The sequence below is a fragment of the Sinocyclocheilus grahami genome, unplaced genomic scaffold, assembly GCF_001515645.1.
Source record: "Sinocyclocheilus grahami isolate Dianchi unplaced genomic scaffold, SAMN03320097.WGS_v1.1 scaffold1418.1, whole genome shotgun sequence".
NCBI classification, from domain to species: Eukaryota; Metazoa; Chordata; class Actinopteri; order Cypriniformes; family Cyprinidae; genus Sinocyclocheilus; species Sinocyclocheilus grahami.
In genome coordinates this window covers 93,334-118,252 of record NW_015506597.1, presented here as the reverse complement: position 1 = coordinate 118,252, position 24,919 = coordinate 93,334, and the positions used below count along the sequence as shown (strand labels likewise).

General features: G+C 40.8%; 1 protein-coding gene across 2 annotated transcripts in view; it reads right to left on the bottom strand.

Annotated features, from left to right (window-relative positions):
- Positions 1-3,536: 3,536 nt before the first annotated feature.
- The window catches only part of LOC107570126 (collagen alpha-1(II) chain), a 42,188-nt gene continuing 20,805 nt past the window's right edge, over positions 3,537-24,919 (bottom strand). For both annotated transcript variants that reach the window (XM_016256323.1, XM_016256324.1), the window contains 30 exons: positions 24,530-24,628; positions 24,391-24,444; positions 22,837-22,935; positions 22,591-22,644; positions 21,623-21,676; positions 21,493-21,546; positions 20,310-20,363; positions 20,168-20,212; positions 19,980-20,078; positions 19,703-19,810; positions 19,366-19,419; positions 18,231-18,284; positions 18,097-18,150; positions 17,593-17,646; positions 16,381-16,488; positions 16,238-16,291; positions 16,109-16,162; positions 15,782-15,943; positions 14,503-14,610; positions 13,867-13,974; positions 11,628-11,681; positions 11,432-11,539; positions 10,830-10,883; positions 10,591-10,698; positions 10,446-10,499; positions 9,955-10,062; positions 8,277-8,565; positions 8,023-8,210; positions 7,664-7,906; positions 3,537-5,098 (listed from right to left, as the gene is read on the bottom strand). In XM_016256323.1, coding sequence (XP_016111809.1) covers positions 4,952-5,098; positions 7,664-7,906; positions 8,023-8,210; positions 8,277-8,565; positions 9,955-10,062; positions 10,446-10,499; positions 10,591-10,698; positions 10,830-10,883; positions 11,432-11,539; positions 11,628-11,681; positions 13,867-13,974; positions 14,503-14,610; positions 15,782-15,943; positions 16,109-16,162; positions 16,238-16,291; positions 16,381-16,488; positions 17,593-17,646; positions 18,097-18,150; positions 18,231-18,284; positions 19,366-19,419; positions 19,703-19,810; positions 19,980-20,078; positions 20,168-20,212; positions 20,310-20,363; positions 21,493-21,546; positions 21,623-21,676; positions 22,591-22,644; positions 22,837-22,935; positions 24,391-24,444; positions 24,530-24,628 — 2,883 coding nt within the window. In that variant the 3' untranslated portion in view covers positions 3,537-4,951. The remainder of the gene's footprint in view (positions 5,099-7,663; positions 7,907-8,022; positions 8,211-8,276; positions 8,566-9,954; positions 10,063-10,445; positions 10,500-10,590; positions 10,699-10,829; positions 10,884-11,431; positions 11,540-11,627; positions 11,682-13,866; positions 13,975-14,502; positions 14,611-15,781; positions 15,944-16,108; positions 16,163-16,237; positions 16,292-16,380; positions 16,489-17,592; positions 17,647-18,096; positions 18,151-18,230; positions 18,285-19,365; positions 19,420-19,702; positions 19,811-19,979; positions 20,079-20,167; positions 20,213-20,309; positions 20,364-21,492; positions 21,547-21,622; positions 21,677-22,590; positions 22,645-22,836; positions 22,936-24,390; positions 24,445-24,529; positions 24,629-24,919) is intronic.

Sequence of the window (24,919 nt, the reverse complement as noted above, 5' to 3'; positions counted from 1 at the left end):
TACCTGTGTACTTACATAGTAACTAGATGTGTACGTAGTATGTAACCTCAGTGTAAGTACACATTGGTACATAGTATCTACAGCTGTAATATTTCTGTAACTACACACATGTAACAACCCTCAGGATGGTTTGTGTAAGTACAAATGTGTAACAGGACATATATAACTACATTTTGTAACAACAATATGTATAAGAGTAATTGGAACAATTTGATGCAGGGGGTGGAGATGGGTTGGTTTAGGGATATTTAAAGTGGGAGGAGTTGGCTCTCGAGTTGGTGGAGTTGGTGCACCACTGTAATCCCAGTGTGCTTACATGCTAACTCCTCAGGAACTCTCCACTTAATATAAAGTGTAACATTCTGGACACCAACCACAATTTATATGTAAAGCCTAACTTACTGGCCGCTGATGTGTAACATCAGAGTAATTACATGATGAATCTAATATAAAGTGTAACACTTTCTTTACCAAAAGGTGTTGTTACCAATGTCCTGTTACACATTTGTATTTACACATACCATTCAGTGGGTTGTTACATATGTGTAGTTACACAAACATTACAGCTTTAGATACTATGTACCAATGTGTACTTACACTGTGATTACATACTATGTACACATCTAGTTACTAAGTACACAGGTATTAGGGGCACTTAATATAAAGTGGGCCCAATTATTGTGCCAAAAGAGGCCACTAAACAAGTCATAAAAGAAGTTTTGTTTGAAAAGCAACACTGAGAGCAATGTTGTGTTGTGGAAAAACCTGAGGATTGAGTGGGAACTTTACCTATGGCTTTCCCAACACTCATTCACAGCAGAGCCACGGTCCTACGCTGCCGATTAGACCTAGAATTGGACCTGTTATTAAAAAAAAAAAGAAGCTGAAAACGACTGTGAGATTTACTTACATAAATTGGACAAAGAGGCTCAAGCTTGGATAAGAAAACCTAATGTCTAATTAGTTAATTACAAGAAGGCATGCTGGAAGTTTCCACCACCATCTAACTATTGAAGCATCAAATGCATCCAGATTCTCATTCAAGAGCCAAGGCAATGCAAGCATCATTTATACAGTTGACTGAACTGAACAGAGGTTGAGGATAAGCTATGGACCCCTCGTTAGCAGGAGCTGATGCTCTGTTCAGGTGTCTGACTGACTCTGTGCTGGCTAATTAGTTAATTACAAGAAGGCATGCTGGAAGTTTCCACCACCATCAAACTATTGAAGCATCAAATGCATCCAGATTCTCATTCAAGAGCCAAGGCAATGCAAGCATCATTTATACAGTTGACTGAACTGAACAGAGGTTGAGGATAAGCTATGGACCCCTCGTTAGCAGGAGCTGATGCTCTGTTCAGGTGTCTGACTGACTCTGTGCTGAATATTTAAGATAACGTGTGCTAGATGTTTCCAGACAATATGATCTGGATGTTATCTGTGATGAAAGCTAGAACACAGATTTGTGTTTCTTCCTCAGAAATCATTGCTCAAAGGTTTGTTCAGCTGTTTCATATGTCACACTGGGTTACAAGTCAAGTCACCTTTATTTATATAGTGCTATTAACAATAAAGATTGTGTCAAAGCAACTGAACAGCATTAATTAGGAAAATAGTGTGTCAATAATTCAAAATAACAATAGTAAACACCCAATTTTCAGTTATAGCACACCTAGGTTGCTAACTGATGACGAGGAACTGACAGAGCAGCCATCAAGTCTTAGACAGTGTTCTAGGTTATTACATGTGGAGGTTTTAGGTCCAATAATTAACAGCTCTGTTTTTTCAGAATTTAGCAGTAAGAAATTTTTCGTCATCCAGTTTTTTATATCGACTATGCATTCCATTAGTTTTTCAAACTGGTATGTTTCTCCGGGCCGCAAAGTTATATAGAGCTGAGTATCATCAGCATAACAGTGAAAGCTAACACCGTGTTTCCTGATGATCTCTCCCAAGGGTAACATGTAAATGTTATATGAAGAACCATTACTTCAAACGAGTTATACTTGAAGCTCGCCTTCTGAGAAATACTGAAAACATTGTTATAAATTGTAGCAAAACCTCCCCTACACGTGGACTGCTGTCTGTGGTGTTCTGTTTACAGCATGTTTCTCTGTTACCTGTTGCACAGCAGTCATCATTGTATGCAGGACATTGCCTTGAATTATGGCCTGTATCACAATTTTGGCATGTTCTTGGCAAAAACTTTTTCAGATTATGCTGTTGTGAGTGCTAAGTACATCTACGGTACAAATAACTTCTCAAAGGTTAACTCTTCATTAGAGAATTTGCATTTCATTGCTAAAGTTCTGCCTGTAGTGACCAGGGGCCTCATTTCCAAAATCCATGCCAACTTTCAGATTTATAGAAACGCGTGGAAAAGTGCTTAGCACCACGTCAGGCTCTAAGCAGGCGTACTCACTTCTCAGAGAACTGCAGGCATTTGGAAACCTGAGCAGCTCTTGACAGGTGCTCTCTTATAAGCTAGTGCCACTATAAAAGGGCTGTTTACAAGTTGGAGATCTGACACCATTTAGCTGTACACAACTTCAAGATTTCACATTTGGAAGAGAGACGGAAGCACTTTTTTCTAGGGTTTCTTCCCAACACTTTATAAATGTCTATGCTCTCACATGCGTTTCCTCTGGACTTCCACAAGGTGTCAGGATTTCTCTTGTCTGTATCAGTATCATGTAGTTGTGTGCGTCTTCATGTTTTTTCTGGCTTGTTTTTCCAGCCATATATATATATATATATTCTCCAGGAGTGAAGAATATATTAAAAAAAACAAAAAAAAAACAGCCTCCTTTAGGCTGGAGTCAGACCTATTCATCCTCTTGTACGTTAATTTTGGGAACTATGCTCACATTTGATGATATTGTTTGCTAAGTCTCTTGTGTCACACCGGACCAAACAACAGCTATAACAAGCTCTTTTCTAAACACACGTGTGTCTGGAGTGGGCTTTCAGTTAGTGCTCAAGAGCATGTATTAACACAGATTCGCCCAGCAGCATATTTACAGTTTAAATATGCCATATGCCAATAGTCATGGCTAAAGTCTGCTGCCACCATGAAATATAACCAGACAATGTTCTGTATGGAGAGACTCAACATTTATTTGAGGAAAAATGTAACATGTATTGGAAAAGTGTATGTATATACACCATTGAGAAAAGAAGGTGGAAGGGAGGATCCAGATCTGACACGCAGTGTCCCAGCAGAGTATCAGTGTTTCTGGTGTAAACGTAAATACACGCTTCTGTTGTATTCTTGTGATGAATGGATGAATATTCGGCCCTGTCTCGATCAACCAGAGAGCACGCGTGATGATCAGTGTGCGCTGCATCACAGACTGATTGCTCCAGTCTTTCTTTCACACCTGAACAATGATAGTTTCGTCTTCTCGCTCTGCTTCTGCTGTACATCATAGTTCATAACTAAGGTAGAATTATGTGTGACGTTACTTTGACTCTGATATCCTCACTGACTCACAAGGGCATGCTGTACAATCATAATCATAAGAAGAACCATCAAAGATATACCAACAATACTCTATTTATTTAATAGAAATGATTCTGTGTTGTTGCTACGGTAAAAAGTCATAGAAAAACAGAGCACAAACGTTGAAATATACTAAACATAAATACACTAGCCAGACTGCACTACTGCACAATGTATTATTTGTACACAGATGTATTATCTGAAATATTAATAACCGTCACAATTAACTATTTTACTTAAGCTGTGATGCTATATTTTTTTCTTTATTTTGCAAAACAAAATAAATCAACCCACCTCTGAAACCCGAATATTATATAACAGAACAAAGATGTACTATCCTTTTATTTTAGCAAAAAAAACAAACAAACAAGCTCTTACTCTTGAGTAGCTGGCTCTTCCCTGTGTCTGAGAGTGCATCTAAAACTAAACAAACAAAACAAGAGGAAACCGGATAAAAGCAATCTCTAGGTTGTACATTTTTAACATTTTCATTCATTAAAAACACAAAACAAAAACAATAATACGACTTTTCCACTATCGCATACATAGGTTTTCAAAGGACAGATGCGAGACAATGGAAGGTAATTTTAGCACATGTGCTTAGGGCCGCTTAATAAAGTAATTTTATAAAGAGTAGCATAAAGCAGGGAAAAGAGCTATATTTATCTTTTCAATTCTGACCAAAGCACAGTCTGGCTTAATGCTGACATTACAAATTAGCATGGCTTTTCTTTTTCTGTGGTTTTTTTACAGCGTGAGGTAGCTTAAAAAAAGAAAACTCAAAACTGGGCTACAGACCACATATGTGGAACGGATCTTTTAAAAGTACATTGAATATTGTGACATAATAGGGCTGAAAAAACCTAACTTTAATGCACGGACACATACACAAACAATTCGATGTCTATTATATATCTGGTCATTGGAAAAAATGCAGGGTGTTTCATAAGATTAGCACCATTGATTGTTTTAATGCACAGTAATTTACATACACTGTGGTGATAAGAAAGACTTGCATGTGATTCTCAAAGTTCAGGCTGTTGTAGAATGTGTGAGTCCCATAATTATAGAAGAAAATGATAAAATACTTAGTGTGGGACTCACCGATGTACAACTCTTGATTCAAATGCACAGGGGGAAACAGCACCTTAACAATAAATAAATAAAACCAAGACACACTTCTGCTTCTGTCTTTTCTCTGGCTTCTGCCTCATGTAGCGTTGTGTTGGATCGTGAGATGTTCCCAGAGTGCCGAGGGTCAGGGAATGGCAGGTCAGTCACAGATGAGTACCTCTAGTGCCTATCAGTGCCTATCCTAAAAATACTTTCGGAAGCACTTCTTTTCTAGTCACAAAGATGTCCCACTTTAAAATGTCAAGTTCTTTAGTTTCTCTCTTTCTTTGTTCCTCGCTCTCGAGAGTGTTATCGGTTTCATCTGTTCCTCTGTGTTTACAAGAAACAGACGGCACCCACGTCCACTCCGAACTCCTGATGAGCTCCTCCAATATCCATCGGTGCAATGTCCACAATGGGCAGGCGTGACGTCTTCTGAGATTTGTACTCGAGGACCGTCTTGCTCCATTGTCCTGTGTGTTTCTGTCGGGACAAAACTCAGCTGTTCACACAGAACATGTTTCTGCACTCTACCGAACTGCTTCTCTATTGTTTTTGTATGTAAACGTGAGCGGCACATTTTTAGAAGGCGTTTGTGAGTCACAGTGTACTGGTAGCACCGTATGTTTGTAGTTAAGTTCAACCCGTGAGGACAAAAACACAAAGGCATTGTTGTCTACTTGCTCTCTTTGGCCCTGTTTAAACCTGGCATTATGCTGAGATTTCGTTGATCCGATCACAAGTGGACAACACTAAATACAGGTGTGAACGGGGTCTAACATGTTTTGAGCTTGTTCGATTTATACCAGTTACAGAGGTAGCTTTAAAAATACTCAGAAAATGTGTTCAAACAGCCACAAAAGACCGCCTGCTCTCCGCTGACTGAGCTTATTCATTTCCTATCAGTTAGCCCACAAAATTACAACGTTAAACTAGTTACATTCAATTATAACTGATAAATGTATAATGTGACTCATTAATAATAAATGTGTTTTTTTCTTTTCAATGGTTTAGTTTTACATGTACATAAACAACAGGAAAGAAACATAAAAAATAAACAGAATAAAATTACATATGATAGGGAAAAAAAAGGCTTACACAAAATAGGTTTCAGTTAAATAATTAACAAAAAAAAGGGGGGAAAAGTCTGTTTCATCTAATTTTTTATGGCCACATCACGGAAAAAATGTATCCATGCCGTAAACATAAAAAAAAAAAAAGCTTTGCAGTGTTTAGCTCATATGTGAATTGTGTGAGCTTATTTCTAGAGATGACTTGACTTGACTGGCCAGTGATCGGAATCGGACGGTTTTTTGCATGAGCGGCCCGGATCGGTGACCGGCGGTCAGTCTCACGTCTTGCCGATTCCGAGCCGATCCTTTTATCAGTGGTGCCGGCAATGGCATCACAGCCACACGCACACACGCACACTCACAGTCGCATGTAAACATGTCGTTTCGTGTGAGAATGATTCTGATTTTAATTGCATTCAGTGTAAACGGCGACTGATAATGTATTTATGTCGTGCCAGATGAGGCTTACACAGCCTGAGTGAGTGTGTGAGAGAGACAGCACACACAAAGTCACTCACAGAAATGTATAGATGCATACTGCGGTAGAAAATCAAAGATATTTACAAAATATGATTTAGTTAAGAAACATTATACAGCCATGATGTTTCCCCGAATATCGATATCTACACGATTGCAATGTGACACTGATGTCAATAGTGATGACACTGATTTGTACAATAGTATTTCAATAAACAAGTTCAAATTAAGTGACTTAATATTGACTGTTTTTGCTCCATTTTGCTGATGAGAATAGTTCCGTTCAAAGCCACAGCAGAACCGTTGTGTCTCCGAGCAACACACAGCAGTGTTTTGTTACTGAATGAATCCACGTTTTTGGACGAATCGAGTGAGTCACTGATTCAGTGGCCCATTCATAAGGACTTGCCTCGTTTCTGAATGAATCAGCCGTTTGTTTGTTTGAATGAATGAATGAATGAATGACTCACTCATTAAAACAGACATTTGCTGCCACCTACTGGTCATATTTTAGTCATGTTAAAGCATCATTGCATTTTTTTCTACATTTATTTGTTTAAAAAAATATGTAAAACATTAATCTTATAAAATTATTTATGCATTTGAAATGTTGCAGTGTAAATGCATTTATGGCAGCTCAGCTTCATCAAACTGTCTGTGTAAATGCATCTAATCCCACTTCAGATGCAGCTTCTGGTTCCTCAGCAGTGCAAAGATAGAGTTTGTTAACAATAATTTCATTTGAATGGTAACAACTCTATAGTTTCTTATTATTCTAACTGAATTAATTGAAACAAAGTAAGAATTTGATGTGAAAGATGACACATTTAATAAGGTTAGGGGGAAAAAATTACCATTTATAAACATAGTGGGAAATGACATCTGTTTTGTTACATACAGCAACTCATTTTAAGTTAACTATTTCTTCCTCTTTCCAGTCACAGAGCACTTTATTTTGAGAGTAGTTTAAGTGAGAGACAATCTGCAACTTAGTCCAGATTGGGGGAATTGTAATGTTTAATAATTACTTTTATTATGTAAATAATTTTGCATTGAAATTTGCATAGATTCTTGTTTGCATATGCTGTCAATTACATTTCTTAGAAAGAAAATCAGAATCAGCAAAAATCAGTATCGGCAGGTCACACTTCGGCCAAGAAAATTGAAATCGGTGCATCTCTACTTATTTCACAATATTAGAGTGAAAGGTCAGATAAAGCCCACATACGCTTGCCCACAGACCTCCCCTCAAAAGAAATCAGGACAGAAGAGATGGATTAAAACAGCAGGTGTGAACAGGTACGTGTCTCCCTCGTCTACTTGTGATCCGATTGACCAAAACACATCTTAACACCAGGTGTAAACAGAGCCTTTGTATTATTTTGCTGCACTGAAACAGTTCTAGAACTATTATGGTTACATTCACTTCCATTATTATTATTATTATTATTATTATTAAATTCTTGCTTCCCAAGCCTGGTCAGAAGTGTTTCCTCACCTTGCAGCCGTCCTCCAGAACAGTATATGTGAAGCGGCTGTTGCCCTCGGCTCGGATCTCCACATCATTGGACCCCTGCAGCAGCAGAGCTCTCTTCAGGTCTCCAGTGGCCTCATCCATGTAGGCCACGCTGTTCTTGCAGTGGTAGGTGAGGTTCTGCGAGGCCTCTGTGGACAGCAGTCTCAGGAAAGTCATCTGAATGCTTGCTGTGTTAGGTGCCAGGTTGTCATCTCCATAGCCAAACTGGGGATGGAAAACAGAAGAAAGTGCATTAGACAGAGATGATCTAAACCCTGAAGAATCGTTCTGAATAGACCTGAATCCAGTAGGTCAGCAGGACCAGAAAGAGAAAGACTCACATGGAATCCACCATTCATGGCTTCTCCAAACCAAACGTGTTTGCGCTCCGCACCCTTGGAAGTCCACCAGCTCTTGCGTGGGATGTTGGCGGGTTTAGGATAAACGCAGGTCTCGCCGGTCTCCATGTTGCAGAAGACCTTCATAGCATCAACGGTGCAGCCCTGGTTAGGATCAATCCAGTATTCACCTGTGGAGAGACGGCACGTTATTCCCCGCACATGTTCCCTGTGCTTCATGAAGGCAGAAGACTCACCGCTCTTCCAGTCGGGGTGGCAGAGCTTCAGGTCCCTGCAGGTGCGGGCCGGGCTCTTTTTAGTACCATCAGGACTGCGGATGTTCTCCATCTGGTTGTTGAGGGACTTCAGAGTGGCGTCCACCTCTGCATCATGCTGAACGTTACCTTCGGCGGCCTGGTCTGCCCTCATGTACCGCAGGGGGTCCGGACCCTTCTCAGGATGAGACAGACCAGCGAAAGCAGACAGGTCGATGCCGGGCCCCGCGGGGCCAGGGAGACCGGGGGGACCAGGGTTTCCTGGGGGGCCCTGAGGAGAAGCAGCATATGAACTCATCTACTGTTAAACACACGGCCTTTTTTAATCAGAATTTTTAAGACCAGCATTTCCCAGCCCTGGTCCTAGAGTATCCCCAACCAATGTTGCCTCTAATTGTTTTTTTCTTGCTAAGCAAAATTTTCTCTATTGGGTGGATATTTTGGCCACTTGAGCAAAAACATTTTTTGTACCATACCTGTAACTTTTAACCTTAATATGCAGATTTAGGCTACCAGACAAAACATTTTTTACAGTCTTACCAAGAAATTCTACTAAAAATCAAATTTTTTTAAACCTCAAGCAGAACAGTTCAGTTCTTTATAATAATATAATATAATAAATAAAAACAAACTGAAGCATTTAAACTAATAGAATACAAAAAACAAACAAACTGAAGCATTTAATCTGAGATCTGTAAGCTAAATATTTTCAAAAACGTGAACATATGAATTCTTATATCTAAACACCCGTATGAAGAGTTTGCACCCTACTACACAAATGTCTAGTAGTTTTGTTACCGTTCTGTGCCCATCATCCTCTCTGTCCAGCACTTAATCAAGCCACTCTTCTTTAAAACATGATGATGTTTTATTTCACACATCATTGCGTTTGCGTTGGCTCTCGTGTTGAGCTGTTTCGTCGGCAACCATTACAGCATTCAATTTCTACAGTTCGATTGATTTGGCGCACATAATTCTTTTTCTATAAAACCTGTTAACCACATTCACCGGTTCTGTAGTGACACCAACTCTACAGCGGTTTGCCTGAGCATTGCAGTTATTTAGCATTTACTAGAATTCAATCAAAAGGCTTTCCCAACTCATTTTTGCATGTGCATGTGCGGTCGCCTGTTAGAGGGAACTATAGGGTCAAAAACGATCTGCTTTCCTGTCCCAATTTGTATCCAATTCAAGTGTAACCATAACAAAATATTGTTATTAAATTAATTATGTTAAAGAAATATTATATAAATTAATTAATAAATTAGTTATTAATTATGTGCTAACTAGTCTTGATTCAAGGTTAATATTAAAGTGCTACCTATTGCAATACAATACAGTCACTCAATAGCAACGCTCTCCCACATATGTATCTATTCTAACTGCGCTTATTTCCGTCGTTGGTATAAGTGGCAGTGGGTGGTAATAGACTGGAAATGTTCAGTTTTATACCATCGTGCTGATAATGTTTCTTTAGTCCTTCGGCAATCCTACAGCCTGAACCACTGCAAGGAAACCACCCTTACAGAACATTGCCCCCAACAGTACACATTTAGAAAATATCCTTCATCTGGCCGCGGAGTCTCTACTAACTGGCTGACGAGTTTATTCAAGTGTGTTTAACTAGGGGAGCATAGAAAATGTGAAGTGTGCTACTCACGGATGGCCCAGTCTCTCCAGAACGACCACGAGGTCCAGGGGGTCCGATGGGTCCAGGCATACCATTTGCTCCATCTTTTCCAGCTGGACCAACGGGGCCTGGGGGTCCCTGGGAAGAGTCAGAAGTCTGAGTCTCAGCAGAGCATCACCTGTTTGCATGATCCTGCTCCTGTAGGGCCTCCAGAGTTTAGTTCCAACCTTCTCTTACACACTTGCCTGTGGCTTTCAAGCCATTTTTGAGCCTCATTTATAAAATGTTGCACAGAAACCATCCTACATACCCACAAGGAAAAGTGTGTATATCTGCTTAAACCCTGACATGGAGCTTTTCCATGTCAAAGACGAATGTTGCTGTGGGTTTTAGTGTATGCACACTCAAAGTTCCAATTTCATAAATAAGGCCTGTTGTGTTTGATTAAGGTTGGAGCTAAATGCTGCAGGGTTTGACACCTGACAAATACAGATGCGGTAATAATGCTCCTGGCTACATACTCTTGCTCCGCCGGGTCCAGCAGGTCCAGAAGCTCCTTGGTCACCAGCTTGGCCCTGTGTGTGGAGTGTACAGGTGTTTTTGTGTTAGCTCATCTTACCTCAGTATCTGCATATATAATGCTTTAGCAAAGAAACTGCAACTTACAGGAGGCCCAGGCAGCCCCTGAAGACCAGTGAAACCTCGGTGTCCTTTCTGTCCTCTCTCACCCGAATCGCCAGCCTCACCCTTATCTCCGCGCGGGCCTTGTGGGCCCTGTGATTAATGGACATGAGCATTGCAACTCTACATTAACTCAATATGTCTACATCCAATTGTTGTGCATAAATTGACACATTGACCATTGAAAGCAGAATCGAGTCATGTGTGGCAAGAGAAGCACTCACAGGCATTCCCCGAGATCCAGCAGGCCCCAGAGCCCCAGCAGGTCCTTTGGGTCCCTACAGTTAAAAGTAATGACTGTGTCAAGAGCGTTCTATGTAAAATGTCGCTTGCAGTAGTGTATTTTTGGACAGGCCTATGGTTTCCATGCTTTCACTGTGTATTAACGGCAGCTTTGAGATGTAATCCCATCCAGCTATACCACTTTCCACATGCAACACATTTGAATGGAAATTCAACTAAAAAGCTTGGACTGTCTCAACAGTTTTGATTGATGTTTTTATAGCATTTGTAGTGCATTAATGTCACTCATACACATTCCACCCTGTTGAGAGAAATGGCATGAGTATTGATACTGAATAGACTTTTGTAAGTCAATCATGAAACTAGTACAATGTCACAAAATCACTGATATAGTCAATTTAGTTGACAAATTTTCCAGCCTGTTTGTTAACTGTTTGTTTGTTATCATTCAATTAAAACTGAGACCGTTTGTGGTAAAAATCCCTTAAATAATACCATTCAGTAACGTGAATAATAAATACCATTTTCCTGACACAATGTTACAGACTAAGAATCATGCAGTGTTGTTTGAATCTGTACTCACGGCCTCTCCTCGGTCTCCCTGTTTGCCGGTGGGTCCGACCGGACCGGGAGCACCAGTGCCACCCGGAGCACCAGGAGCGCCCACGGGTCCAGTGTCTCCTCGGTCACCCTGAACACAACACACACAGCGATGCAGAGAGTCAGACAGCGCACCTCACACCATCCAGCAGTGATACACAATCCTCTTTGATGCCCACCTTTATTCCTGCAGAACCGTCTCGGCCAGGAGGACCATCAGATCCGGGATTGCCCTGCAAAAAACAATTTATAATATTAAACTTGCTGTTGTCACAATTGCCTACTGTGGAGGAACGAAGGAGCGCGGAGACGAAGGAGTTGAAGGAAAACAGTCTTTAATGATCCAAACTGGAGGGAAACACGGGGTAGCCGGAAGAGACACACACATAGCATCGGGGATTGACGTTTAACGCAGCACGCTAGACACGGGAAACACTGGGCTTAAGTACACGACAAAACGAGGGGATGACGAGACACTGGACTCAATGAAACACAATATGAACAGGAACAGGAAGGAAACCAAATATGGGCATGTCACACACGAGGGAAAACTAGGTCATGGAAGGCACATGGGGAGAAACTCAACACAGACGGTCCATATTTCTGACAGCTGTGAACGCTTTATGTACGTACAGCATGCATGCATGTATTCATTTCAGTTTCATGACAACAAGCAACTGTGTACAAGGAAAGCATCTAATCTCCATTTGTTATTTTTTATACTATTGCTTTGTTTTTTTTGTAGAAATTTGTTGCATGGTTTTAGATTTTTTGGCAAACGGTAAAACTGATTTATTTTTTTGGTTTGTTTTTTTCAGTTCAAAACCAGTCCTATAACCCTGAGCTTGTTCAACTAGATTTATGGTGCAAGCCTCTGGAAAAATTGCCTTATATTTTACAAAAAATGAGGTATAGTGCTTGTGTGTTATTTATTTATGTATTTTTCAGATTTACTAAATTAAATCACATTGCTTAACCAGTACGTGTGTGAAAGCAGTGTTTTTAATTTGCAGTAAGTCCATATGAAATGTTCAATCGGTCATTACTCTGTCATCCAAATGGCCATTTGCACCCTAACCATGTTGACACTTAACCCTGTTAGCATGTCTTTGAATCTACATTTGGGTTGGCTCCTCTCCTCTCCGCAGCCAGAGATGCTACACTCTCAGTTTCTTTATGGGGAACTGGTGCTTGTGGTGGTTTAGGCTATAATGTTATTCAGTTCATGTTCATTTCACAGTTTGCTACACTGCTTGTTTCTAAATCTGGCAAACAGTAGATGCTAACAGGCATTATGCTTCCCCTTTAGTAAGGATAGCTGGTTCACACCGATCCATCATGCGAGGAGAGGGCGGTGTCTGTTCCTAGAGAGCTGCAGTTCACTTCCAGTCTGCTCCAACACACCTGTTCTCCTGAAGATCCTGATGAGCTGCTCCAGGTGTGTTTGAATTGGGCTGGAGGTGAACTTTTGGATGGCAGATCTCCAGGAACAGGACTGACCACCACTGCCTTAAGTAGTAAACACTTACTTTCATGCTTCAGCCATTCATTATTTTAAAAAAAATTGCTTCTGTCCTCATCTAATTACTTTCATGTCATTTCAAACCTGTATGACTGCTGCTGAACACAAAACACTGAGACATCCCTCAGCTCATTGCAAGGGTTAAAGATTAACCTTTAATATTCCCTTTAATACACTCCACTGTAATATTATTTCTGAAATCTTAGGTTACATTTTATTTTAAGGTGTCCCTTGTTACAGTGTAATGAAACATTTAAGTGCTGAGTAATACTAATTAACTACATGTACTTACTATATGGTTAGGGTTTGGCTTAGGGTTACTTGCATGTAATTATACATAATTTATTGTTATTATTATAGTAAGTACATGTAATATGTGTAACAAGGACACCTTAAAATAAAGTGTTACCAAATTTTATTAGTAATTAGTTACACTACTAGTTACTGCACAAAGTAATTTTATTACTAGTAACTAGTTACTGCCCAACACTGTTTACTAATGAGGTGATAACTAGATTAAGCTGTGACTGATTGCGGAGACATGAATGAATGAATGATGCATTTATATAGACATACTGAAGACATATAAAATGTGCAGCGCTGGGGACTGCAGGATTGGGAACCACTGGCTTATAGCAATTTCTGGACTAAAGTCACAGGTTTTTATCACATGCTGTGGTGTATATTTCAAAGCGAGTTATATAATCCAAGTAACGGCAAGCACACAAAACCTGTGCAAAACTCGCACATTTGGATTTGTGCAGAATGTAATGAATGAAATATCATTTAGGTGTGGCCTGAACTGTGCAGTTTGCATGTTTTCCTTGGTTTGAGTGGGTTGATTTTGTGGGTTGTGCTGGAGTAAATCACCAGGACCATGGCTGTCTGTGACGTACCTCTCTCCCAGGTTCCCCAGCAGGTCCGGTCAGACCAGGCGCTCCCACGGGTCCAGGGGGTCCACGGTCTCCAGATCCCCCAGCAGCTCCTTGTTTACCAGGCTCACCCTGTGATGGGGATTCATCAGCGCAACGTGAGCCACCTTATTAGCTCTGCACTTGCCTGTATAAAACGCTTTGTCTTTGCTATTTCTTCACTGTAGGTTAAGTGCTATCTGAGAAATAATCAATCCCATATTTAACAAGATGCCTTTTGATTTTTAGGCATGCTGTTGTGATTTTTGGTGACATTGTGAAAAATGCTCGTCTCTGTGGTTAATGTGCATGAGACAAGCCAAGCAGAAGTGCCTTCATACAGTATCTTGCAACTATTTATTTATTTTTAATAATGCATTAACAGCTATGTGTATCATTGGCAAGGGCAGTTGATCCTCAAACATGGAAAAAAATTCTCATGCTTTTATCTAATTGTCACATTCACTGGAAACTGAAAAGCTGGCAGAGTAGAACTACATAAAGTGCACCTTAAAGGATAATCTGATAAAAAGCTTGAAGAACGGTTTCTCTGTCTCCTGTGTCACTGTCATCATTACTATCTTAATTGTCAGAGTGTTATCAGGGACAGATTAGACTCACAGAGGGTCCAGGCAGGCCGGGGAAACCTCTTTCACCACGCTGTCCTGGAAGTCCAACAATACCACGCTGACCAGCCAGACCCTGAGGACCTGCAGGCCCATCCGGACCCTGGGACAGGACAGAAGAGAAAGCCACAATGACAATAGAACCGAAAAATGCTTTATAATACAAGACACATCACAAAATGAGTCCGGACTTTGCATTTAAAATCTCTAAGTAACACTCAAGAGTTTGGGCTAAATGATGAATCATAATTGAACCGAAATCGTGATTTGGCTTAATGCGATTATGAAATTGCAAAGCCTGCGATTTTTAATTTAATAAATATATGCACAGCATCAGTAGTAAATGCTGCTCAATCACTGCCAGTGCTGTGAGTTTGAGTCACTTTTAACGAACATCTGAAAAAGCAACACGCATCAAACTAAATCAGAAGCATTTATTAACCTGTTATACAACAAAAGGGAACATTTAATAACATGTTTTTACTCCACAGCATCAGTCGAGTGTGGACTATAAATGTACTTTTTATTATGAAAATACCCGATTAGTTCAAGTGTTTATATTTCCTTTTTATTCAATCACAGCAATAGCTGGATGCCTTTATCCATATTAGGGATTTCCTGGAACGTCATGAGCTCTATTACATCTGTGAAGCATATGTGGATTTTCTGCGCGAGGGCGCCCCCTGGCATCCAGTATGAATGAAACACACATTACATGTGTTTAGGGCTCAGTAATCCACACTCAGTTCTATTTAGGGCATAAGCGGAAAAATAATACTTCCCTCTAAAGAAATAAACATATGATAATCCATGTTTTTCTCCAGTGTATAGAACTGTATACACTGTGTACAGGAGTTGTTTTCCCCCACTGTGGATGCATAAAAGGCTCATATTTCATGTTAAAGACAGACTCTTTTTGATTTTTCATACCTCCTGATAAAAATTAAGAAATTACTGTCAAAGATTTTGCATGTTAACAAGTAACCTTGCAGGTGTTTGTAAAACAATAGTTTTCTGTAAAATAAAATGATTATTTTTGTTATATTATAATTTTTTAATATATCTAATTATATATATACACAATATATATATATAGTTAATTTGTTTTAAAAATCACCCTTTAATCGCAATTTTAACCAGAAAAATCGCAATTACATTTTGTAACATACATTTTTTACAGAGTGATCCTGTCTTTACTGTGTGTTGAGCTGTAAATGCTGTTTATTCACACTGATGAACAGCCGTGCTAAATAAGAGCCTGTAAAACTACATACGTGAGGCCCATCTTCTCCAGGATCTCCCTTCTCTCCAGGAGTCCCAGCCGGCCCACGCAAGCCAGCGTCCCCGGGTCTTCCAGGAGGACCACCGTCACCACGCACACCCTTCGGACCGTCTTTACCAGGAGGACCAGCAGCACCAGCCGGACCCAGGTTACCCTGAGAATGACGCGAACCAACGCACATTAACATGAATGAAAGACTGAGGTGTGGAGGGCACAGCATGTGAAAGGACATCTGCCTACAGGAAATATGGGTAGCTCTTTATTTTGATATTCCACTTTAGGTCTTTGTCATAGTGAACCGGTCCATTGCTTTACTTACATTGGGACCAGGAGGTCCAACTCTACCAGCAGCTCCTGGGAAACCTGTGGCACCCTATAAAATTCATAAAAATAAATATTCAGTTTCATGATCTACATTTACAAAGGATAGTCTCTTGTTCGTACTTACAGAAGGTCCTTGAGCACCGCGAGCCCCTTTTGGTCCAGACACACCAGTTGGTCCCTATAACCAAGCAGGAATACACAATATGAAGAAATACTGGGCAAATGTTGTCTTGAGAGGGGAAAGCAAATTAATTTGGCTGATGTTACCTGAGGACCTGGAGCTCCAGAAGGACCCTGGGGGCCCGGTGCACCAGCATCACCCTTCTGTCCACCTTCACCCTGCTCTCCCTTAACGCCAGGCTGTCCATCTGCACCCTAACATATCCAGATCAATCAGTGAACAATCAGCTCATCAATGTTAGTGCTCCAACACGCACACCTTTTTGTCATTAATCAAGATGCAAAGGAAGTTCATCTATCCTTAATATCACTTTTAAAATGTTAAATCTAATCCATGACTGTATGAACTTTAGTTCTTGATTTTGAATTTTAATAAAACTCCTTTCTGCTTCTTCCTCCACAGCATTTCTTGAAATATGTCCCAAAATAAGTTCACAGTGATGATTTAAAAACAACTGAATTGGCAACCATTGCCACAGCTCCAGCTCCTGAATCAGCTTCACCACTGAAGATAATGAAGATGCTTTAGAGCAGGGGTCACACATCTCGGTCCTGGAGGGCCGCTGTCCTCCATCTTGCCTCATAACACCTGCCTGGAAGTTTCCAGTATTCCTAGTAAGAGCTTGATTAGCAGCGTCACGTGTGTTTGATTGGGGTCAGAGCTAAACTCTGCAGGACAGCAGCCCTCCAGGACCGAGTTTGGTCACCCCTGCTTTAGAGGGACTTTGACTGCACAAAAACAGCCGTCCCAAAGCTGAGTTGATGCTATAAAGCTGTAGTGTGTCTCTGTCAGAGCTCGCTGTCATCACCGGTGCAGTCACAGGAACAGTTTTAAAAGTGTGTAATATGACAAGTGCTGCAGCCAAACAAAGTGCAGAGGCAGAAAACATTTTGCATGTTGTTCTGGGTAATGAGCTGATGTCATTACATAATTTATGATTAGACAGCAAACTCATCTGCGTTCTCTTTGACTGATCACTGAGATCTCAGTTCTTGCTTTATTAAATAAATAAGGACAAGCAATTATAAGCATTCACATCTTTTTCACCTCTTCATTTTCTGCAAAGATAAGTGCACAAACACTGGTTTCACCATTAGCTGGGTAGTCTCTAGGCCAAAGCCTTTTTTTTTATTTGTGGGTTTCATTTGTGCACTGCTATAATATTAAAAACAGCTATTCCAGCAGTTTGATGATCAGATTGTGTGAGCTTGGCATATGAGAGCATCTGAGATTTTACTGTTAGGCAGAAATAAAGAGAGAGTGAAGATGAGGTGCAGTGATTGCATTGCTGTACTTACAGGAGGACCAGCAAAACCAGCAGGACCAAAAGGACCAGTCTCTCCTCTGTCACCCTGTCAAAAACATAAAGCCTCAGCTTTATTATATCATATTAGTACATTTTTATACTGTATGTACAATAATGATGCCATGCCATCAGTTAAAACAGTGTTTAGATTATAGAGGTTGCTCATGTCACACTCTTTTCCTAAAAGTGCACATGTATAAAGCATATAAAAATATATCAGATCTAAATGATCCAGAGATCTGGTGTGTGTCATATCATGTCTGGTGTATTAAGTGAGATACACAATGACACAACTGTATGACAGATAAAACTTCTCCGTATGTAAATTCAGAGGTTGGTATAAAGTTTGAGCAACAGAAGATAACTGCATGCATTCAGTTACATACGCAAGTTGCAAAAATATATTGACTTCAATGTGGAAAGTATAGAAAGTAGATAAATGGCACTATTCTGAACACAGGTGTCTGAACGCTGATATAATTAGTGAGAGACTCACAGGAACACCGCGAGTACCAGCAGCTCCAGACGGTCCTGCAGGTCCAGATTCTCCCTGAGGAACGTACGGTGTAGAGATTAATATTAGACATTAAACACATTAACAAACTGATAATAAACTGATAACTTCAGTACCTTTTCACCGTTGGGTCCCGCAGGACCAGGGGGACCGATTGGACCCGTTAAACCCTGTTAAGATACAAAGCAGTTTCCTCAAGCACTCCTGTTCATAAACCTCAGTAGTATCTTTAAAAAAAATACTATTTTTAACATCCCTACAGAAAGCAGTTTGACTCTAGACACAACACACACACACACACACACACACACACAGGTTTGTTTTTGTGAAAAGTGGGGACTCTCCATAGGCGTAATGGTTTTTATACTGTACAGACCGTATATTCTATTGCCCTACCACTCACTAACTCACTAACCCACTCACTAACCCACTCACTCACTAACTAACCCACTCACTCACTAACTAACCCACACACTCACTCACTCACTCACTCACTAACTAACCCACTCACTCACTCACTAACCCACACACTAACCCACTCACTAACTAACCCACTCACTCACTAACTAACCCACTCACAGACATGTAGTTCACTGTTCAGCGGTAAATTGAGAAACAGCTTTGAGAGCAACGCTGCACACACACACACACACACAATAGATGATAGTACATTCATCTGTGCTTCATCACTCTTGGAAAACACCAGCCAACCACAGATGTAAAAACCAACACAAAGTAAATATTGAAAATATTGGAGGAAAAAACAAGGGGCCAGATTTACTAACAGCTTGCGCCAGCGCTAACCGTCTTTTGGTGTTAAAATAGTACTGTTAGGATTGACTAAAGACACAATGCGAAGAATTAGTGCTAAAAAGGCGTGGACACATTTATTTTTGCGCCTGACCTGATTGAATATGCATTTGTTTCCCTTTTAGACACAAAATTTATGGGAGGAGAGGATTAAAATGAATCACGCAACTCAATTTACTAACGCTTGTGCTCGTCAAATTACTGGTATTTGCGCCATTATTTAACGCCCAAAAAGCATGTCTTAAAGCAGGCGGTAAGATAGATTGGTAGATTGCGCTGGTTATTATGGAAATGATCTGCTGCGTCTGTGTTCTTTAATGTGTGCATTGTCAATAAATCATTTGCAGAATTTCCCCTCCCATCTGCGCTTATATGGAGTTGCGCTCTCATGCTAATTTGCCTTGTTTAGTAAATCTGGCCCAAGATGTTCAATCTTCTTACTCTTGCGCCGTCCTTCCCAGGAGCTCCTTCAGGTCCTTTCTCACCGTTGTCACCCTGTGATACACAGACAGTCAGATCTTATGACTGATATCCATTACAGTACTTGTATCGCTAATGTTTGCACACAGCAGTCAATGGGCAATAGTGCTTTACTAGTGCTTTTCTAACATGTTCTTTTCTAATATTTTCTAAACAAAGCAGCTGGAACATCGATGAATGTCACATAATCAAGCAGCAGGTAACGGATCAACAGAGTTTTATGAACATGAGTTTCTCTTCATTCCAGAAAGACACAGGTCTAGTCTCACGAGGGTGGAGCTGAATAAATCTCACTCACTCTGTCCCCCTTTGGTCCAGGAATGCCAGATGTCCCTCTCTCTCCAGGCATCCCCTGCAGTCCTGGAGGCCCCTGAGCACCAGGAGCTCCCCCCGGGCCGACGGCACCCTACGGATCATTACAGGCTTCAGCACACTTAACCCGCAAGCTTTAATGAAGAGAAGGCTGTGGCATGTGCTATCATAAAACACGTGAGTGAGTCAGGATTTGAGACCTCCGTATGGTACATTCTGCTACATTGTGATCACGGTGTACTGGACTGGACTGATCTGCTCACCTTGGGGCCATCAGTTCCTGGAGTTCCTGAAAGACCTCGAGGCCCCTGGAGGCCCTGGGGCCCCACACCTCCTCTCTCTCCTGGGAAACCCCGCTCACCCTGAGGAGGAATAGCGGCACAGGGAACTTTAACACACGAGAATACTAAGCACTTACGAACCGAAGAGAGAGCATGGAGTGGAGACTCACGCGTGGTCCGGTGGCCCCTGCGGCCCCAGCCTCTCCTGGAACACCCTGAGGGAGCAAAGACCAGACTTTATTACACATCTGTGTGGAGCCAGCAGAGTGACATGTAGAGCAAGGTGTCCTCTGCTTCCTCAGGAACGCTCACCTGATCGCCAGGTTTACCACCTTCACCAGGGGGGCCCGGGGGTCCAGGCAGACCCTACACACAACAAACAAACGGTTTATTCACAACGCTATGACATGCAAACATGGTGTTAAACAACACGGTTCGTTATTTGATTGATAAAATAAATCTTCAAGTAGCACAACTAGCTGTAGAGCGACAGATCCATTTAAAGGATGTTTTTCGTAACCTCCATTAATCTCAGTATTATTCCAAACAGAAGCCTGAGTGATAGTTCCTTCAGAAAGACTCGCAGTAGCAGTTAATCATGTCAATCATTTGATCATTATGTCATATAATAATATTACTTATATTATTACTTATTATTACATACAGCTACAGGTATCATAATGTGCAAAGACATGATCTGAACGAATGCCCTGCTGGGGTGGCACATATTGTACATGATGATTTTTTTATTCATTGTCCATATTTATCCAGGAAATTAAAAAAGATATATTTTTTAGCTAGCAAAGATGCATCACAGATACATCTGTACAAAAAAGGATGTCTGTAAAAGATTTGCTTGGCTCATCCATCATAAAATATGTTCCGCTATTAACTGTAGAATGAAGAAATTCAGCTGGCAATCTTCTTCAGGTTAGTGGAAGAAAATGACTTCAGCAATAAATCACTGATCAATGCCTGTAAAATCTGAAATGACCTCATGACCACCTGAGAAATCATTCATATCTGAAAAAGATTGAAGAGGAAGTACTACTTTATATTCAATATTAATTACATTTCTTCATTAATGATAATTAAACTAAATAAATTGGTAAATATATAGACAAATCATGAGTTTGTTGTGAAGAACAAGATCATACTGCGGTTAAAACTGATGCAAAGCATTAAAACCATCTACCATCAACAGGAATACACAGATCGACGTCAACAGTCATCCGGACGGATGGGAATAATTAGCTTTGAGTGCAGAATGATTTTTATAAATACATATCTCTCATCATATTGCTGGAATTGTTCATGTTAACTGTTAAGTAAGAAGCTGTGACAGTGAATTTCCTGTAAGAAGTGCTCGAAACACTCTGCACTGTAATCTTAAACAGCTTTTTATACCTGATTTTACCCATAGACATGAATGAATGCAGTTAGGTTGACTGGGTGATGTTATACACTCTTGAATAAGATTAACAAGGCAACTCACCTGGAAGCCGGAGGGTCCGGGCTGACCCTGCTCTCCTCTCTCTCCTGCAGGACCCTGTCAACATCATCATCATCATCAGTCTCATTCATAAACTCATCATGTGAAGGCATGCATGTGCAGACACACTCACAGCAGGTCCAGGGGGTCCGGCAGCGCCCGTCTCTCCGTCTTTCCCCGGCAGACCCTGCAGAGCACAGACATCAGTCACTCCATCAGTGCAGAGAGCTGTGTGATCAGAGCTGAAGCCCAGGAGTGAAAGGTGCTTGTGTGTGTGCCAGAGACAGCTGTTTCTTCAGAAGAGCCTTAGAGCACTGCTTGTAGTCTACATACTGTAGTGCTGTCCTAATCTCAGCATCAGACAGACAGCAGATGACTGGCAAAACACCCCAAAGCTTCTGGAGAAAGACACTGAGGTTTGCCTCAGCCTTTCACTGTATGATTAGCCTCTTATGTTTACCATTGTGGCAGCATTTTCTTCAGAGATAGTGATACAGGTGTGTCCTCATATTTCTGTCGAGGCTCTGATCACTTAGGATTCCCTAATGTGTTTTTTTGTTTTTTTTAAATGAATGCTAGGACAACACCAGACTCGTTCAGGAGCTCGTTCAGTCCTCAAACAAAACTCTTGAATATGTTTCAAAGATTTGATGCACTGTGACACAGAAACTTTGGCACATTGACAAGTTACATCCCTGACGAACTTCCCCAGCAAACAACTGCTTTGTAGTTATGTAAAGAATCCTTCAAGTAAGAATTATAATGTACATGGTCCACCCTGCTCTGTGCACATTGACTTGAAATAAAAGCCAATCACTAGTTTTGGAAACAGCACGTTTTCATTATAATATCTCGCTTACTATTTTCCACTTTGTAAATTACCGTTTACCCAAATGTATGTTTAGAAAAATCATAAAGTTGACTCAAATATACAAGATCAAATGTCCGGTTTTCTTTAGAACAAGCCACCGTTTTAGGAAGAAAGAAATGGCCAAGAAAGCCTGCCAAGCACCAGCAGTCCTGCGCAGAGCTCAGTCGCTCTGAAGACCAGTCAAGCTTCGTTTGCAGTGTAGATGTGTTGAGGATCATGGAGCAACTTACACGCAAGCCATGAGCTCCAGCGAGTCCCTTCTCTCCAGACTTCCCAGCCTCACCCTGCAGCGAGACGAACATGCCTGATATGAACTGCCTTCATTAATGGCTACGTGAAATAGTCTTAGAGTAATAACACATGAAAAATGTTTACATAATAACACAGTTAATAACAATAAAGAACAGTGATGTACACATTCAAGTTGCTGTGACACAAAGAAACAGACATGTAAGGACAAGAGTTTTATGGCTTACATTGCCACCCTTGGGTCCAGGGAAGCCCATGACTCCCGGCTGACCGCGAGCACCCTGAGGGCCCGGGGGTCCGGGCCGACCGTCTTCACCAGCAGCACCCTACACCCTCAACAGAGCACTGCAGTTACTCAGGGTACAGCTCTTAAACACGTGTGACAGAACCGCGAGTCTTTTGTGAGAGATCACATGACAGGAAGCAGGAAGTCAAGGGCCCTCTATGATAGGGCTGTCAAAAAAATTTAGAATTTAAAATATTCGTCAAATTTAAAATAAAAATCCACGTTCGAATGCAAAAACGTTGCATTCTAATTTTAGGTGTGCGTTAAAGAGGCAGCCTTATCAGCGGTGCACGAGATGCGATGACGATGTAAGTGTCGTTGCATTATAATGTGTTTGTTAGTCTATCCAGTTGAAGCCACTAGATGTGGCGCTGCGGCTTTGTTCATTACAAATATTGCAGGAAAAGAGAACATCAATGCGGAGGAGATCTTGTTTACATCAAAACCGAAACCAAGCCGTTCACACAGAACACATATTTCACACATCTTCTAGAGGGACATCTATCAGCGTTGCACTCGCGTCTCGCACAAAAGAGCCGCATGTTTACCAAGCAAATTAATGCAAGTTTAACTTTGAAAAAAAAAACATATCTCGAGACTTTATGGCGGGTTTTTTCCCCATCCCACTGCATCTCGTGTTTTTAAATGAAAAATGTGCTCTTCGGCCCTTTCGTATTAAACTATGCATACGTACATGATGCTGTTTTGCTTATAGTTGTTTAAGCAACTTAATTATAATTGGTTTATAAACATTATGCACTTTTTTCACAGATAGTCATGTTTTCTTATGCTTTGAATAAACGTGCATTAGTAATATTTTGCTCGATGCGCCCTCTTGTGGCCTCAAGAGAGAAGCCAAAAGCTTTTCTTCACCCTAACTGAAATTATGCATTTTAAATTTGAATATAATTCGAATTTTGATCATATTTAAGTAAAAAAATTTAATTGAGTTTTTCAGCCATTTTGACAGCCCTACTCTATGATATGTATATAAGAAGCAGCATGGCCTGATATTTTAAACAGAATCAGGACACTGCATTCACATTGCATTGCTAACACACAGAGACTCTTCAAGGCTGTCTGCTTGCGTGGAACCAACAGACTTTATGCTTTTAACAGATGAAGGGTGAAGATGTTTTTCCATTTCACTATGCTACTTTTCCAAGCTGTGAATAAAACAAAGATTACTGGAGCACACATTTAGAAGAAAAAAAGACTATTTCAGTCTTTCTGCTTCAAAGTTTCATGTTTAATTCAAAGTGATGTGTGCCACTTCTTTGTAATTATTTATAAGATTTACAAGCAATTTCAGAGTGAAAACTGTTTCTGCACCAGTTATTTTTTTCCATGTATATTGTGATGGCTAAGACTGAAATCTAAAGAGCAGACAGGCTGAAATTATTATTGTAATGGTCAAATTCACTATTAACCATACAGTCAAAATATCTGTGTAAAAATATAAGCATAATAGTTGTGTACAACAGCGTCTACTCACAGACGGACCAACTTTGCCCTGTGGACCAGCATCGCCCTGGCGTCCCGTCAGACCCTGCGTAACGGGATAATGACATGCGTGTAAAATCAGCATCAAACCTGTTTACACTGTTACACTGCAGACAGATGTCCTGATTTACCCGTGCACCAGGCAGACCCGGTTCTCCAGGCCGGCCCGGATCTCCGCTGGCCCCCTTGGGCCCCGACACCCCCGCAGCTCCCCGCTCGCCCGGAGCACCCTGCAGAACAACGCCAGAAACTCAATTCATGCTGAATTTATCAGCTAAAACATGCCTTTCATAGCCATGTGCTCACTAATAGTTTGGTTTGCAATGTAGTGGAGTGCAGTCGAGACTGAAGGCCGCAGAGCAGCATATAGCAGAAGAACAACTTCAGACATGATGACAACAAAAGCCACCGCCACACAGCAAATCTGGTTAATTGCTGTAAAATTGTTGTATTGTAAGTCTCTGATGGCAAAATGAGCTTCAGACTGCATTTTCTTCATCTGCACCATGGGAAACATAGCT